At 44.0% G+C, this 18,521-nt stretch overlaps 2 protein-coding genes across 3 annotated transcripts in view; one reads left to right on the top strand and one right to left on the bottom strand.

Annotated features, from left to right (window-relative positions):
• The window catches only part of LOC123997846 (integrin alpha-8-like), a 59,426-nt gene extending 47,754 nt beyond the window's left edge, over positions 1-11,672 (top strand). For both annotated transcript variants that reach the window (XM_046302452.1, XM_046302451.1), the window contains 5 exons: positions 2,189-2,302; positions 2,391-2,504; positions 2,632-2,733; positions 10,357-10,479; positions 10,650-11,672. In XM_046302452.1, the coding sequence (XP_046158408.1) occupies positions 2,189-2,302; positions 2,391-2,504; positions 2,632-2,733; positions 10,357-10,479; positions 10,650-10,736 (540 nt within the window). In that variant the 3' untranslated portion in view covers positions 10,737-11,672. The remainder of the gene's footprint in view (positions 1-2,188; positions 2,303-2,390; positions 2,505-2,631; positions 2,734-10,356; positions 10,480-10,649) is intronic.
• A 2,301-nt stretch (positions 11,673-13,973) lies between these two features.
• Positions 13,974-18,272, bottom strand: LOC123997310 (hemojuvelin-like). Its single transcript, XM_046301452.1, is given in 4 exon segments — positions 13,974-15,819; positions 17,495-17,911; positions 17,913-18,010; positions 18,176-18,272. Coding segments are annotated over 4 exon segments (1,278 nt in total). The 3' UTR covers positions 13,974-15,153.
• Between the last annotated feature and the right edge of the window lie 249 nt (positions 18,273-18,521).

Below are 18,521 nucleotides of genomic sequence, written 5' to 3'. Positions count from 1 at the left end.
GCCAGGGAGGTTTTTCAATGCTTCGCAAAGAAGGCCACCGATTGGTAGATGTGTACAAATTTTTAAAAAGCAGACGCTGAAAATCCCTTTGAGCATTTTAAAGTTATTAATTAGGCTTACATCCTGTCACTACAAGATATAGGTGTCCTTCCTAACTCAGTTGTAGAGAGGAAGGAAACAAATCCAGGCTGTTTCACATCCAGCAGTGATTGGGAGTCCCATCGGGCGGCGTACAATTGGCCCAGTGTCATCCGGGTTTGGCCGGTGTAGGCCGTCATTGTAAATAAGAATTGGTTCTTAACTGACTTGCAGAGTTAAATAAAGTTTAAAAAAAATATATATAATTAAAAAGGAAACCGCTCAGGCATTTCACTTTGAGACCAATGGTGATTTTTTTAAACAGTTACAGAGTTTAATGGTTGTGGTATGAGAGAACTGAAGATGGATCAACAACTTCTAGTAGTAACTGTATCCACTGGTGAATTGGTGAGTTTTTTAAAATGACAAGTTCACAACTTCACATACAGAATCATACATCTCATATGCAAAAAAAAAGAAAGTGGTACATCATGTTTATTCATAGTAGTCTCCTTATTACCTGCATTCTCTTTCTTCAGTTCCACCACCTGGCTCTGAAGGGTTGTGACTCTGGCCTCCAGGACTGAAATAGCATGAAAATATATAGCTGAGATGCAGCTAAAACAAAGCTTTGTTTATTTCTCCCTGAAATTAGCTATGCTCATCTGCGGCACAGTAGTACTTATGAAGTCTACCTTTAAAGAAAGATGGGAACCCCTGTGCTAAGCAATCCCTTTGCGGTAACTCTGGGCTGAAATCCTAAGCAAATGTGTCTTGTACATTACCATAATATGTCCAGCAAAATCCACAGCTGTACATTTTTGATTGAGCTAATGAACTAAATCGCATTTTGTCAAATTAGCATTTTGTTATCACCTTCGTTCTAGATCTGTAAATGGAACGTCAGTATCACATTGGCACTCTGTCTGTCGTCTAGTTCTGTCAGTTCTGCTGCTTGAGCTTTAACGATAACGATATACTGTAGCCTGTGTATGATCCATTTCAGCAGCTGACCTTTCTATTGAGTGAATTATTATCTAAATCCATTTAAGAAATGACATCTAACGATGATTATCTGTGTTCTCTGTCTTCAGCTTGACCACCCTGCCCCCCCCCCCCAGGACTGAAATGGCACCAACATAAATGTCCAAACTTATCAATCAATACAGAATGAGAGTTAAGCAAGCGCTACTTACTTTCGCAGGTTTCATTACCTGTATTATTATACGTGAGGCTACCTTTGTTCTTTCTTTCTCTGTCTATATGTGCATTACTACAGTACCTGTGTTCTTATTCTCCAACTTCTCGACTCGTTTCTTTGTGTTGTTCAGCATGAGTCTCGGGTGATGCAGCTCATCCCAGACAGCATCTATGGTAGTGAATAGAATGTTCTGGTCAATCTGATCCGTCCCTCCTTTACTCTCTCCCTCAGCCCAGGCCCCAGACAGATAGAACATCAGCACCAGCATAGCTACAACACCCCTCATTTTGAATGATGCCTTAGTTCAATGATAATGTAATGTCTATGAGTCTCAGTACCATCATAAAGAAGGGGGGCAGAATGGGGAATCTTTATAGAAACACGTCAACAAGAACTAGCCCACTACGTGAGAAGTCAACATGTGGTGGGTGTAGAAAAATAGCACCAAGGGCATCTGATCGAACATCAAGAGAACCAGAGTAACCCCTGTGTTGTTTGGTCTCTTCTTTTTCCACAAGGTAGAAAACTGACTACAAGGCTGCTGATCAGGCTACTAGACAGTGTGTCATCTACAATGTGTAGGCTTATGTATGCCTTCCAAAAGTGTTCAAACCCCTTGGATTTCTTCACATTTTATTGTGTTAGAAAGTGGGATTCAAATGGACTTCATTGTAATTTTTTGTTTAGACAAAATACTATGTAATGTCAAAGTCTAATAAAAATGAACTTTAAAAAGATTATAATAAAAATGTGATAACTCTAGCAAGGTACTGTAAGTGTGTACCTGTGTTTTATGTTTTAGATGATTGGTTTGGTCTTAAAAGTGGTTTGTAAAAATGTGACTTCATTATCTCTTCTCCTTCTCGCTCTCACACTCGCTCTATCTCTCTTTCTGTCTCTCTCTCTCAGACATCCTCTGTCCAGGACACTCCAGAACTGTTGGGCTTTCTGAGGAACAGTAGCTCTCCTCACCGCTACAGACGAGCCACCAATGCTGCCCAGCCCTACAGCAGCAAGACCCTGGTACTTACTTTCAGTGTCAGCTTGTTTGGTATTACTATACAGCAGCAGTTTTGGAATGTATATGAACTCTCTCTCTCTCTCTCTGTAGAACTGCAGTAACATCATTTGTCTAAGAGTTCTGTGTGTGGTCGGGCGGTTGGACCGTGGTCAGAGCGCTGTAGTCAAGATCCGCTCCCGACTCTGGGCTCACACCTTCCTCCAGGTGAGCACAAGCACACAAACATAATCCCAGACTTATATACTAATGGGAGTATTAGTATTATTGTATGTATTAATGTTATTATTAGTATTAAGAAATGAAGTATCTATAACATCTATTCACCTTGCAGAGACGTAACGACCCATACCTCCTCAACTCTACCGTGTCCTTCAGAGTGACGGCCCTGCCCTACCGCCTCCAACCCTCCTCCTTACCCCAACACACCACTGCAGTAAGATACCCCTGACACTAACCCATATACCTCCTCAACTCTACCGTGTCCTTCAGAGTGACGGCCCTGCCCTACCGCCTCCAACCCTCCTCCTTACCCCAACACACCACTGCAGTAAGATACCCCTGACACTAACCCATATACCTCCTCAACTCTACCGTGTCCTTCAGAGTGACGGCCCTGCCCTACCGCCTCCAACCCTCCTCCTTACCCCAACACACCACTGTAGTAAGATACCCCTGACACTAACCCATATACCTCCTCAACTCTACCGTGTCCTTCAGAGTGACGGCCCTGCCCTACCGCCTCCAACCCTCCTCCTTACCCCAACACACCACTGCAGTAAGATACCCCTGACACTAACCCATATCAACTCTCCTCCTTCAACTCTACCGTGTCCTACCCCAACACACCACTGCAGTAAGATACCCCTGACACTAACCCATATACCTCCTCAACTCTACCGTGTCCTTCAGAGGCGGCCCTGCCCTACCGCCTCCAACCCTCCTCCTTACCCCAACACACCACTGCAGTAAGATACCCCTGACACTAACCCATATACCTCCTCAACTCTACCGTGTCCTTCAGAGTGACGGCCCTGCCCTACCGCCTCCAACCCTCCTCCTTACCCCAACACACCACTGCAGTAAGATACCCCTGACACTAACCCATATACCTCCTCAACTCTACCGTGTCCTTCAGAGTGACGGCCCTGCCCTACCGCCTCCAACCCTCCTCCTTACCCCAACACACCACTGCAGTAAGATACCCCTGACACTAACCCATATACCTCCTCAACTCTACCGTGTCCTTCAGAGTGACGGCCCTGCCCTACCGCCTCCAACCCTCCTCCTTACCCCAACACACCACTGCAGTAAGATACCCCTGACACTAACCCATATACCTCCTCAACTCTACCGTGTCCTTCAGAGTGACGGCCCTGCCCTACCGCCTCCAACCCTCCTCCTTACCCCAACACACCACTGCAGTAAGATACCCCTGACACTAACCCATATACCTCCTCAACTCTACCGTGTCCTTCAGAGTGACGGCCCTGCCCTACCGCCTCCAACCCTCCTCCTTACCCCAACACACCACTGCAGTAAGATACCCCTGACACTAACCCATACACCTCTACACTCTTATGAGAAAAGGAGCCTGGAAGAACCTTCTGAGATTCAAAACATTGCCACACAGGAAACTTTTCCAGTTCAAAACCACTGGTCTTTGAGGAACCCATTTACATTACATTTACATTTACATTTAAGTCATTTAGCAGACGCTCTTATCCAGAGCGACTTACAAATTGGTGCATTCACCTTATGACATCCAGTGGAACAGTCACTTTACAATAGTGCATCTAAATCTTAAGGGGGGGTGAGAGGGATTACTTATCCTATCCTAGGTATTCCTTAAAGAGGTGGGGTTTCAGGTGTCTCCGGAAGGTGGTGATTGACTCCGCCGTCCTGGCGTCGTGAGGGAGTTTGTTCCACCATTGGGGGGCCAGCGCAGCGAACAGTTTTGACTGGGCTGAGCGGGAGCTGTACTTCCTCAGTGGTAGGGAGGCGAGCAGGCCAGAGGTGGATGAACGCAGTGCCCTTGTTTGGGTGTAGGGCCTGATCAGAGCCTGGAGGTACTGAGGTGCCGTTCCCCTCACAGCTCCGTAGAAACCTTTAAACAGGTTTCAACCTGTTTAAAGGTTGAAACCGGAACCTTTTTGTGATGGGAGGGGTTCAATTTGAACTTTTTCAATAATATATTGTAGAGGCTGCGAGCCTATCAGAAGATTGGAGGCATGGCTTATTTGGCCACCCATTATGAGTAAATGTCATTCCTGCTCATCATGTTAGGTTTATACACTGCATATTACATATTCTAATAAAATAAGAATGATATTAACATTACTGATTACATATACATACAATACCTTTCAAAAGTTTGGGGTCACTTAGAAATGTCCAGCTGAAAACTGTTGTTCTCATTAAAGAAGCAATCAAACTGTCCTTCTTTAGACTAGTTGAGTATCTGGAGCATTAGCACTTGTGGGTTCGATTACAGGCTCAAAATGTCCAGAAACAAAGTCCTTTCTTCTGAAACTCGTCAGTCTATTCTTGTTCTGAGATATTAAGGCTATTCCATGTGAGAAATTGCTAAGAAATTGAAGATCTCATACAACACTGTGTACTACTCCCTTCGCAGAACAGTGGTAGGCCCCAATGTACCACTGAGCAAGAGGACAAGTACATTAGTGTCTAGTTTGAGAAACAGACGCCTCAAAAGTCCTCAACTGGCAGCTTCATTAAATAGTACCCGCAAAACACCACTTTATGCGATGTGCAATGTAGAGAACACAGGAAGAAGAAGTATAATTAAAATACCATAGTGAATTATTGTAATGATTGTTTATGTGTCAATTAATCCCATAAGGGATGGGTTGCCGATTGGCGATTTGACACGAAAATAAAATGTAATTCATTCATTCATATAGTTATAAAGTGGTAACTATTCCAACTTTGGGATTTGCATAGGCTCTTGAGGAGCTCATACACCTCTGTAAGCTCCATTGAAGCTACACAACTGTCAGTGTTCAACCTTAACATATGATGACAATAGAACAGATGAACAGGTGTCAGAGGAAGACAGAGAACGCCTGAGTGAACAGTTCTCAATTCCTGAATTGTTGGAGGCCATTATCCTTACCTTCTAACACATCACCTGGGGAGGATGGCTTCCCTCCAGAGTTCTATAAAGAATTTAGGGAGCTGTTGGTCCCCTACCTTATGGAGGTACTTAAAAAAGCCAGAGAAGACAACTGCTTTCCAGAGTCTTTCTCTCAAGCAGTGATTACTGTAATCCACAAGAAAGGGAAAAACCTGCCAAAGTGCGCCTCCTATAGACCAATCTCTCTCCTTAATACGGATTGTAAACTGGTCACCAAGACGTTATCTTAAGAGACTGGAGGCATGTCTTCCCCTGTTGGTCAACCCAGATCAGACTGGCTTCATAATTAATAGATTGTCCTCCAATAATCTCAGAAGGTTCTTTGATGTAATTCACCTTGCTAACAAAAACAAAATACCTGGTGTCACAGTCTGCCTCGACGCTGAAAAGGCCTTTGATAGGGTTGAATGGCCATAACTCTTTCGCGTCTTGGAAAAGTTTGGTTTAGATACTTTGTTTGTAAATTTGATAAAATCACTCTACAAATCAACTAAAGCTAGGATTGCTACCAATGAGATTACCTCCTCCTCTTTCCCTCTCTATAGGGGGAACGGACAAGGTTGCCCAATTAGCCCTGACCTCTTTGCCCTCGCCATCAATCCTTTAGCTGAGGCTATTAGCCCTGACATACATGGCTTTGAGGTGGGCCCCCATACCCATAAATTATCACTCTTTGAGGACAACCTTATCTTATTTCTAACAAAACCAGAACACTCCCTCTCTCACTTGCAGATCCTACTACAGTGTTATAGTTCTTTCTCTGGATATAAGGTCAATTTTGATCAAAGCTAAATCTTACCGTTGTCTGTCTTTGACCATCATACCATAAAGCACAAGTTTCCTTTTAGATGGTCGCCTATGGGCTTCACATATTCGGACATAATGGTGGATGGTAATCTGAACAACCTCTATAAACTCAATCTGGCCAGTTTGTTGTAAAAGGTGGAGGTTGACCTTTGTAAATGGATGGACTTACCTCTCACTCTACTGGGTAGAATCAATGTAATTAAAATGAATGTTCTGCCCAGATTTCTATATTTGTTTCAATCTCTCCCTATCCCTGTTCCCGCAGCATTCTTTTCCTCTCTCGACAAGCTGACCAGACGGTTTATCTGGCACAGCAAAACCCCTACGGTTGGTCTGGATTATCTGCCCTTTGATTACGGTCAAGGTGGCTTAAAGAATGTACTACTGGGCTGCAGAAGTCTAGTTGTCTGGCTCAGAGGTTTGACAATGGTCCCTCTCCCTCATGGTTGAACATTGAAAAGCTTGAGGTGAATGATGACACTGGGGCAGAATTGTTTTACAAATGGGACAGAAAATCTATAAAAACCATCACAGACAACCCTTTAACCATACATTCTGTCCCGGCATGGTGCAAACTGCATGAGCTGTTCAGACGAGGGGGATTACTTTCCCCTAAAACCCCTTTATGGAACAATAGTTTGATCCCTATGTTTTTCCAGAACAGTAACTTTAGACAATGGTCTGATAAGGGGATCACTCTTCTGGAACATTGTTACGAGGAGGGAGTTCTTATGTCTTTTCATCAGCTGAAACAGAAATACCACTTGCCTAACAGGGACTTCTTTAGCTACCTACAACTACGAAATTTTATTGGGGTGACTCTCAAGGGACAATGGAACCTACCTAAGATGTCACCTATTGAACAACCCTGCCACGCAGACCAACCACTGTTCAAGACCATTTCCCGTGTTTACGATGCTCTTATGTCAGGACTAACACTGCCTGGGCTAGATAAACCCCGACTTAGATGGGAAAAAGATCTGGGTATTGATCTTGATGAGGATCTATGGAGTGACCTATGCAGGGATGGTGTTACATACATACTCCAGATACAGACTGATCCAGTTTAATTTCCTCCATCAGCTCTATATCACCCCATCTAGACTGCACAAGTTCAACCCAGATATCTCCTCCCTATGTTGTAGATGTGGCTCAGATGAAGGAACATTCCTCCATTCCACTTGGCAGTGTTCAAAACTACACGGTTTCTGGCAGGGGGTATGCTATACCATATCCTCAATTCACGGGGTTGCATTCCCTTTAAACCCAGAGGTCTGTCTACTGGGTAACTTTACTAACTCCAATCTTAGGCAAAGGCATACTATAAAGCTAACAGAAATATTGCTAGCGATGGCCACTAAATGTATTGCCTTGAAATGGAAATTGGATTCCTCCTGCCAGTTGCAATGTGGCTTTCGGAAGTTAATAGTTGTATCCCACTGTAGAAAATCACTTACTGCTTGAGGAATAAGTTAGAGACATTTTACAGAATTTGGCAACCTTTTATTGACTATATGGAGAATCTCGCCCACATCACATTGATATAATCTCTATATAACCCTTATATAATGTTTCACACGTAATGTATAGCATGTAGCTTATGGCTCATTATTTTTATTTTTTTATTTTAGTCTTTATTATGACTTATTTATTGTATGTTTGGGTATATATATATTTGTTTTATGCTCGTCTGTTACTGTCACTTTGTCCTGTTGCTGTCTAATATCTTTTCACTTTGGTTTTGAATGTTCTTATTTGGAAAATGCAAAAATAAAAAATATTTTTTAAAAGAACAGATGAACAAGAATGACATTTACACCCTGAAAAGATCTATCTGAAAGCCACGTCCCTACTAAGCCATGCCTCCAGTCAAGGGTTTTGCTACATTAAAACATTAAAGGTTCCTCCAAATCAAATCAAATTTTATTTGTCAGATACACATGGTTAGCAGATGTTAATGCGAGTGTAGCGAAATGCTTGTGCTTCTGGTTCCGACCATGCAGTAATATCTAACAATTAATCTAACAATTTCACAACAACTACCTACAAGTGTAAAGGAATTAATAAGAATATGTACATAAAGATACGTGGATGAGCGATGGCCGAACGACATAGGCAGATGCAGTAGATGGTATAGAGTACAGTATATACATATGAGATGAGTAATGTAGGGTAAACATTATTTAAAGTGGCTAGTGAAACATTTATTACATCCAATTTTTATTATTGAAGTGGCTAGAGATAAGTCAGTATGTTGGCAGCAGCCACTCAATGTTAGTGATGGTTGTTTAGCAGTCTGATGGCCTTGAGATAGAAGCTGTTTTTCAGTCTCTCTGTCCCTGCTTTGATGCACCTGTGCTGACCTCGCCTTCTGGATGATAGCGGGGTGAACAGGCAGTGGTTCGGGTGGTTGTTGTCCTTGATGATCTTTATGGCCTTCCTGTGACATCGGGTGGTGTAGGTGTCCTGGAGGGCAGGTAGTTTGCCCCCGGTGATCTGTTGTGCAGAACTCACTACCCTCTGGAGAGCCTTACGGTTGTGGGCGGATCAGTTGCCGTACCAGGTGGTGATACAGCCCGGCAGGATGCTCTCGATTGTGCATCTGTTGAAGTTTGTGAGTGTTTTTGGTGACAAGACTAATTTCTTCAGCCTCCTGAGGTTGAAGAGGCGCTGCTGCACCTTCTTCACCACGCTGCCTATGTGGGTGGACCGTTTCAGTTTGTCCGTGATGTGAATGCGGAGGAACTTAAAACTTTCCACCTTCTCCACTACTGTCCCGTCGATTTGGATAGGGGGCTGCTCCCTCTGCTGTTTCCTGAAGTCCACGATTATCTCCTTTGTTTTGTTGACATTGGGTGTGAGGTTATTTTCCTTACACCACACTCCAAGGGCATTCAACTCCTCCCTATAGGTCATCTCGTCATTGTTGGTAATCAAGCCTACTACTGTAGTGTCGTCTGCAAACTTGATGATTGAGTTGGAGGCGTGCATGGCCACGCAGTCATGGGTGAACAGGGAGTACAAGAGAGGGCTGAGAACACACCCTTGTGGAGCCGCAGTGTTGAGGATCAGCGGGGTGGAGATGTTTCCTTCTCTCACCACCTGGGGGCGGCCTGTCAGGAAGCCCAGGACCCAGTTGCACAGGGTGGGGTTGAGACCCAGGGTCTCGAGCTTAATGACGAGTTTGGAGGGTACTATGGTGTTAAATGCTGAGCTGTAGTCGATGAACAGCATTCTTACATGGGTATTCCTCTTGTCCAGATGGGTTAGGGCAGTGTGATTGCGATTGCGTCGTCTGTGGACCTATTGGGGCGGTAAGCAAATTGGAGTGGGTCTAGGGTGTCAGGTAGGGTGGAGGTGATATGATCCTTGACTAGTCTCTCAAAGCACTTCATGATGATGGAAGTGAGTGCTACAGGGCGATAGTCATTTAGCTCAGTTACCTTAGCTTTCTTGGGAACAGGAACAATGGTGGCCCTCTTGAAGCATGTGGGGACAGCACACTGGGATAAGGATTGATTGATCATGTCCGTAAATACACCAGCCAGCTGGTCTGCGCATGCTCCAGGAACCTAACCATAGGTGCAAGTGTGAACCATTATCAATGGCTCCTCAAGGATCTCCAGGGTTCTTAGTCACCATTAATTCTAAGAGTGTACACCGCCTCCAGCCCTTCTGCTTACCCCAACATACCACTTCAATAAGATAACGCTAACACTAACCCTTACTTCTACTCTGCCCTTTAGCCTCCAGACATCCTCCTTACCCCAACACACCACTTCAATAAGAGACCCCTAACACTAACCCTTACCTCTACCCTGCCCTATAGCCTCCAGACCTCCTCCTTACCCCAACACACAACTTCAGTAAGATGTGACATCCACATCCATTAACTAGTACCTACAATAACCCTTACCCTGAACCCCATCCAGCCTGCAACTAACTGTGTGTGTGTGTGTGTGTGTGTGTGTGTGTGTGTGTGTGTGTGTGTGTGTGTGTGTGTGTGTGTGTGTGTGTGTGTGTGTGTGTGTGTGTGTGTGTGTGTGTGTGTGTGTGTGTGTGTGTGTGTGTGTGTGTGTGTGTGTGTGTGAATAGATGGGTACACTGGTGCTGTGGGGAACTCCTGATGTGGCGTTTGCTATTCCTCTGTGGGTCATCATCCTAGCCATCCTTCTGGGACTGCTGGTCCTGGCCATGCTGACACTGGCCATGTGGAAGGTACACACACACACACACACACACACACACACACACACACACACACACACACACACACACACACACACACACACACACACACACACACACACACACACACACACACACACACACACACACACACACACACACACACGGACTTTAGTATAACTTAACCCTCTATTCCTCAGTGTGGTTTCTTTGACCGGGCTCGGCCGCCAGCGGATGACGTGTCAGACCGTGAGCAGCTGACCTCTGGCCAATTAGCAGACGCCTAAGAACACTCACTGGCACCATGGAGACCAGTTCCTGATTCGAGGAGGCTGTTTGGGATGAGTTCCACCTCTTGAGTGAAATTAAACTGAAATGAGATCTGCAGGCAGACTGCAAACTCACAGATCAAAGGTTATTTACCCCTTTTAAAGCTGATCTGTCATCAGTGAGTGGACTGCAAACTCACAAACCAAAGGCTGAAGTACCATTAAGACTGGTAATTCAAACGGCACCAGAGAGACTGGGAACCATGCACACAGACGGACCTACACACATTAACACTATTTAAGCCAACACAATGACTTTGATGTATATGAGGCCTCAAGACAATTTTGGACAAGTAGAATGGACTCTGGTTCTAACCCTGCTTGTAGTTGAATATGTTTCTATGCACCGCTTGCCTCTGTGGGTTCGACAGGGGATCTGTATGGTTGGATAATTCAGTTGGAGTTAACCAGTCTGGCTAACTTCAAATGGAGTTCCATCTGATGTCAGTGACTTGGTGTCCGCCTGCTTTCACTGTTAAATACATTCCATCATTGATCAATCACACATATGCACACATACATGCGCACACACACGAATGCACACGTAAACACACGCATGCACACACAGGGGGCTGTACAGTATATATCTACGGATGGTGTATGTGCAATATTGGGATATTCTGTGTGATACTGAAGCTTGTTTACACTGGTATTATTTTATTAGAACTTGATGTTCAAATTGTTTGTGTATATTGTTTAGTTAGTATACTATTGTGTATGTGAGTGTTTTTGTTGGTATATTAGTGTATGTGTCTTCGGAAAGTAGAAGAACCCTTAACTTTTTCCACATTTTGTAATATTACAGCCTTATCCTAAAATTAATTAAATCATTATTTCCCCTCATCAATCCACACACAATACCTCATAATGACGAAGCAAAAACAAGTTTTTAGAAATGTTTGCACATTTCTTAAAAAAAAAAATAAACTATTACATTTACATACGTATTCAGACCCGTAACTCAGTCTGAGGTCCTGAGCGCTCTGAAGCAGGTTTTCATCGAGGATCTCTCTGTACTTTGCTCTGTTCTTTCCCTTGAATCTGCCAAAGGTGCTTCAGCAAAGTACTGTGTAAAGGGTCTGAATACTTATGTAAATGTGATATTTCCGTTTTTCTTTCAAAATAAAGTAGCAAAAATGACTAAAAATCTGTTTTTGCTTTGTCATTATGGAGTATTGTGTGTAGATTGATGAGGATAAAAAACTATTTAATCCATTTAAGAATAAGGCTCTAACATAACAAAATGTGGAAATAATCAAGGGGTCTGAATACTTTCCGAAGGCACTGTAAGTGTTAAAACAGTGCAGTGTTTATAACAGGTCCAACTGTTTACAAAAAGAACGTGGGACTGGGCTAAATACAAAAGGAATTGCATTAACATTAGTATTATCCAATGTGAGAGGTTTAGGCCTAGATTCAATCAGACCCAATGTTAATCGGCACTAGCCAACACCCCATAACTAGCCGACAACCCCAGAATGATTCCAAACACATTTAAAAAGAAAGGGAAAGTCATTGAGTTGCATATCAGAAAACACAACACTAAAATATACAACATAATATTACTTCAGTACAAAGCAAAAATGTCAGGTGATTAGGCCAAGAGTACTAATCTGGAGGGAGCTGATGCTATAGGCAGGGAGGCAAAGGCAATGGCATCTAGCTGTCTATTGGTCAGGGAAGGATTGTTGTTTGGTACTCTGCACTAGGCTGCCACTCAATATCAAATGCTTCAGAAAGGGTTTTAAATATAGTGGACCAGTAGTCTGCCAGACTGGGACAAGACCAGAATATGTGAGTCCAATGCGCCAAGGAGCTTTTACACCTGTGACATGTACCATCAATATTTGGGTAGAATTTGGAGAGTCTGGCCTTACTGAAATGGATACATTGATGTACCTTAAACTGTATAAGGCCGAGCCGGGCACAAGAGGAGCTTCCATTTACCCTAAGTAAGGCACTATTCTAGACTTTGTCCGAGGTCTCTCAACCAAGTTCCTTTTTCCCGCTCAGATGACGGGTTATCAAGGGACATGATTATCAAACAAATAAATACATGGAAATACCTAAATACACTTGAATGGGGTAATTACATTTGGAAATACCTAAATACACTTGAAAGGGGTAATTACATTTGATAGTGAGGTCATCAAAATTGGCAAAGGTGCCATCTATATAAAGGTCACTAAACTTAGTAAGGCCATTCCTCTGCCACAGACTTCAAGCTGAATCTAGATTGACTGGATGGAAGAGGTGATTATTACATATAGGATCTTGAATAGAGAAATCATAGAATTTGATTGTATATTCGCTGCCCAGTAATAATACATACCATTAGGAAGGGCTAGTGTGTTCTATCTCTCTGGAGGAATGCTTTACATATTCTTGGACTCTCACCGTTCCCCCCCAAAAGAGGCTTGGGTAGAAAAATAGCTGATGTTTTGGCAGTGTCGTAGGTGTAACTGCATTGGAGCAGTCAGATTGGTGAGCAGCTGCTCTTGATAACTGCCATGAAGCCACACCGTCCCACTAGCGTTAGAAGTTCAGAACGAGAAAGTGTAGGCTATATAGAAATAATGACGTTCAAATTGAAAATGTAACTAAATAATGAGGCTTTCTATCAGTCTAATCGAGGTGAAGATTACATCTCACATTCTCGTGTTCAAATTTGTAAACAAGTCTACATGGGATTTCTCTTAATGCGACGCTGTGCAGCCAATGGTAATGTCCTCTTTAGGTATAATACCAGGAGCCAAATGTGGATTTGGCAGCTCTAGCGCAGTAACACCTCCGACACCGCCAAAACAACCACTATGCAGATGTCGGCTGAAGTGGATCTGATTGAATAGAGCCATTAGGGAGTAAGGTTCAAACTTCATTTCAATTTACTTCACTTCTAGTAATTCACAGTATGTAAATATGAAGGATTTTTGTCACAAATTTGATTTGTGTTTTGTTTCTGTACTGAAGAATACTGAAAGATTATTGAAATAAAGTGTCCTGTTGTTTACTGTTTATTGTTGTTATTGTTTACTGTGTTACGGTGTGGTTCCTCGCTGTCTCTTTTCACTGTATTTTTATTGTGAACAATTGTTTTTATTGAATCACATCATAACCAATACAATCAATACAAAACAATACAATTTCCCCCCCTTTTGATCAACCCCCACTGCCCCTCCCACCCCAACTATCACTTTCTACATTGACCTATTCCATCGGAGAAGCTAAGGTGGGTCTAGAATGGGCTCATTCCAGCTATCACAGAAGCAACAACAGGAATGCTGGACAGTACACCAGAGAAGACATCTGACATCAGAGGGAAGAAGAGAGCTGCCAGTCACAGCGAAGGAGAACTCAACTCGCCCAAATGCTACCTCAGTAGCCCCTCCAGAGGAATACTGCAGTTGTTACTGGACATTTCAAAGTACACAAACCCCCAGTTAGGATTGCTCATCGAAAATACACACCAAAAAAACTATACAATTTCATAAAACTCACAAAGGGAAATATATTAGAATCTGTAGGTATAAATATGTTTTATCCCTGTCAGACTTCACATTATTACATGGAAGGCAATTTGAGATATTTTCCATCCTTTTGAAATCAATATAGTATTGTCATTTGCTCCTTGAATGATCTCTATTGCTTTAGAAAGATGGTATGAGTAACTTTGGGAATATGTCTTTTTTACTTTGGCAACTACAGTAGGTAAAAATATGAACAGGATGAACAACACATTGTAAACATTGTCTTACAAACACTGACATATGAACCAAACGTACATTCAAAAACATTCCCTTATGAAATTAACCGAGACGTTATTACAACTCACTGCATACCAAATGTAGACACACAAAGATGACGTAATAAATTAGTGATAAATTAGTTTCTATACAAAGGATGAAACCACTGTAGTATTATATTTACTATAAACAAACCACTAAATTCCCCTCTGTGATAAAAATACATGGAAAATAACAGAAAGTAATACAAAAAATTTGTTGAAGATGCCATTTACTGTCTGGATTTGTGGAATTATGCAACAGGCCATCCTCTGTGCTGAGATGGATAATACATCTGGTCTTAATACATTTGTCTCAGCATAGTTAAGGGATTAGGGTTTCAAGAGTTCACTTCTATCCTCACTGAGAGCACTCACCTGTATTTATTCCTGTCAACATTGGCTTCTCCTGCTGGTAGAAAATGAATAAGGGAAACATTGACCTCTGTAACCAGTTATAATGCCATGTTCCAGCCAGTCAAAGGTGATGCCTGTTGTTTATGAAACAAGGCCATTAAGTATGAAGAAAGAGCATCTGCTCGGTCAGAGTCAGTGTGGATAATGCTATGCCCACAGCTCCTACCAGTCACTAGTTCATAAACACTTCCCCGTCCACAGAGCCACCAGACGCTCTGATAGGACAGCCACAGCCAGGATCAGAGGCAGACATGGGCTACTCCTATCAGCCTTGCCCCCCAGTAGCAGATGCACCTTATTGGGGTCTGAGATCATTCCCCGGGCGTCTTCCAGGGCCGCCACGGCTGCCGTGCTGGAGTTGAGGTCCCCTGTGGCCAGCAGGTCAAACAGGCAGGCCTGGTAGTAGATGTCCCTGGCAGGGAGGAGGGCTGCACAGTGGACATGGGCTGCAGCAGAGAGCTGGCTGGAGGAAGAGGAGGAAGAGAGGGAAGAGGAAGAAGAGGGGCTGGGTAGCGTCTCTAGGCGCTGTGAAGGTGGGCAGCCATACACACATAGCTGCAGGTCCTGCTCGGGGGTGAATGCTTCAGCAATGGCGCGTGGCGAGCGTACTGACAGTCCCAGAGACCGCCCACTCTGACGCACCACCAGGGTGGTGCCGATGTGGGCGGCACGGATCTCAGCCTGGTGCCCAGGCAGATCAGAGTGGACGCTCAGGCTGTACTGGCCCTGCCTCTCCCCGCTGGTCACTGAGCCGTCCACGAAGGCTGTGGGAACGTTGTCCAGCTCCGCCTGGTAGATCTGCTGCTCGATACACTGGCGCCAGTTTTTAAAGATGATGGTAATCTGGTGAAGAGACACCCCTGTTGTTACACACATCCTTCCAATGAGCTAGACGTACATATGCAACTTTATTTAAGTACAGTCGTGACCAAAAGTTTTGGGAATGACACAAATATTAATTTCCACAAAGTTTGCTGCTTCAGTGTCTTTAGATATTTTGGTCAGATGTTACTATGGTGTGTCAAAGGCTTTTATTGACAATTACATGAAGTTGATGCAAAGAGTCAAAAAAAAAATTCTTCTTTTTCAAGACCTCTACAATCCGCCCTGGCATGCTGTCAATTAACTTCTAGGCCACATCCTGACTGATGGCAGCCCATTCTTGCATAATCAATGCTTGGAGTTTGACAGAATATGTGGGGTTTTGTTTGTCCACCTGCCTCTTGAGGATTGACCACAAGTTCTCAATGGGATTAAGGTCTTGGGAGTTTCCTGGCCATGGACCCAAAATATCGATGTTTTGTTCCCCGAGCCACTTAGCTATCACTTTTGCCTTATAGAAAGGTGCTCCATCATGCTGGGAAAGGCATTGTTTGTCACCAAACTGTTCCTTTTGTCACCAAACTGTTCCTGGCTGGTTGGGAGAAGTTGCTCTTGGAGGATGTTTTGGTACCATTCTTTATTCATGGCTGTGTTCTTGTGCTCAGCAACCCCACACATGAATGGTCTCAGGATGCTTTACTGTTGGCATGACACAAGACTGATGGTAGCGCTCACCCTGTCTTCTCCGGACAAGCTTTTTTCTGGATGCCCCAAACAATCGGAAAGGGGATTCATCAGAGAAAATGACTTTATCCCAGTCCTCAGCAGTCCAATCCCTGTAACTTTTGCAGTATATCAGTCTGTCCCTGATGCTTTTCCTGGATAGAATTGGCTTTTCTGCTGCCCTTTTTGACACCAGACCATCCTCCAAAAGTCTTTGCCTCACTGTGCGTGCAGATGCACTCACACCTGCCTGCTGCCATTCCTGAGCAAGCTCGGTACTGGTGGTGGCCCGATCCCACAGCTGAATCAACTTTAGGAGACGGTCCTGACGCTTCCTGGACTTTCTTGGCCTTCTTCACAACACTTGAACCGCTCTCCTTGAAGTTCTTGATGATCCAATAAATGGTTGATTTGTGTCATTCTCAAAACTTTTGGCTACGACTGTATAAAGACCTGTCATGGATTGTACATAGTTATATTTTAAAGGTCCAATGCAGTTATTTTTTAGCTCAATAATAAAACATTTATGGGTAATAATAATAACTTACTGTGATTATATTCAATAAAAATAGTCCCCCCAAAAATTATAGTTTCTTGGCAAAAAAAAACTATTTCTCAAGCAAGAGTGGGGAGGGAAAAACTGAAAACTAGCTGTTATTAACAGAGAGGTTTGGAACTCTCTTTCTTATTGCTGTATTAACAAATTTACTGCCTGGTGATGTCACTGGACAGGCCAAAACTCCATCCCACTGAAACAGGCAGATATTTCAGGTGGCCTTTTCAAACAGCTCTTACACTAAAAGGGCATTATAATAATTTCCACAATTTTACAGTATTATTCAAACCTCAGGGTGTAAAATCGCATTTTTGACTGCACTGGGGATTTAAGAACGGAACGTAAGTTGTACAATTAAAAAAATATATATTTTATAAATTATAATTTACTGTATATAATTTTAGAAATGAGGCCTACCGTGGTGAGAGCCGTGGCATATGCCCTTCCTCTCATGGGGGCGCTAGTTGCCTGAACGTATAGATACTCATTATCTATCAGTGGCCAGGCCCCTTGTACAGTGCACGTCTGGAACTCATCACGGAAGGTGCGAACATGGGGATCCCCGAACACCCCACAGTGGAGATAGTCAGGGGTCCGGCCCTCACGCTGGAGGTAGCCCTTCTCGTAGATGCAGGCGTCCCCAGAGATGGGGGCCTGTGGCAGGGGCCGGGGCTGAGCGGTGGGGCCTGTCCTGGGGCAGCTGTGCTGGATGAGGAGATCCTCGATGCCCTGCACGGCCGAGTGGTAGGCCAGGTCGCCCCGGCAGGCACGGGCCATGCGGCGGGTACACATGGCGTAGGAGCGGAGGGCGCTGCAGTAGCCCGCATTTCCCCCCCTCTCTGCTGCCTCCTCCGCCCCCTCCGCTGCCCCCAAGGTCCAGGGTGACAGCTACAAAGTCAGAGTTGCACCTCAGGATGCGACAGGATGCCCATACTGAGGGAGGAGGGAGAGAGGTGGAAGCTCCAGATCATATACCACAACTTGACAATAGTAGGAGCAAAAATATGTCTTTCCATTGAGCATGTAACATAAGTACCACAGTTGCTTGACATTATTGGGAAGCTTGAAGACAAAAAAGCTGTGGATCATTGAAAGTACCTTGCAGGCAGCACAGGTGAAACAGTAGCAATGCCACTATGATGCTGCGTTTCCATGACAGCTGTGAGTAGTGGCTGCAGAGGGCCAGTGTCCCCATCCCCTTCCAGCCTCAGGCCGAGGGCTGCAGACCAGGCTCAGGCTCAGTACAGGGGCTACAGCTGCAGGCAGGACACAGATAGAGAGAGACATTACACACTGTGGCCTGTAGGGGGAAACCCCACACCACTACCACAGGCACAATCTAGGCTCGACTCCAGAAGACCATTTGTCAAGATAGAGTGCAATTTGTATTGAATACATTAACAAAGGCATATTGTAATATTTTATCATATAACAAGCGGATCAC

This window comes from Oncorhynchus gorbuscha, linkage group LG15 (assembly GCF_021184085.1).
Source record: "Oncorhynchus gorbuscha isolate QuinsamMale2020 ecotype Even-year linkage group LG15, OgorEven_v1.0, whole genome shotgun sequence".
NCBI classification, from domain to species: domain Eukaryota; kingdom Metazoa; phylum Chordata; class Actinopteri; order Salmoniformes; family Salmonidae; genus Oncorhynchus; species Oncorhynchus gorbuscha.
The sequence above is the reverse complement of the archived record's forward strand: the minus strand, read 5'-3'. Positions and strand labels throughout refer to the sequence as shown.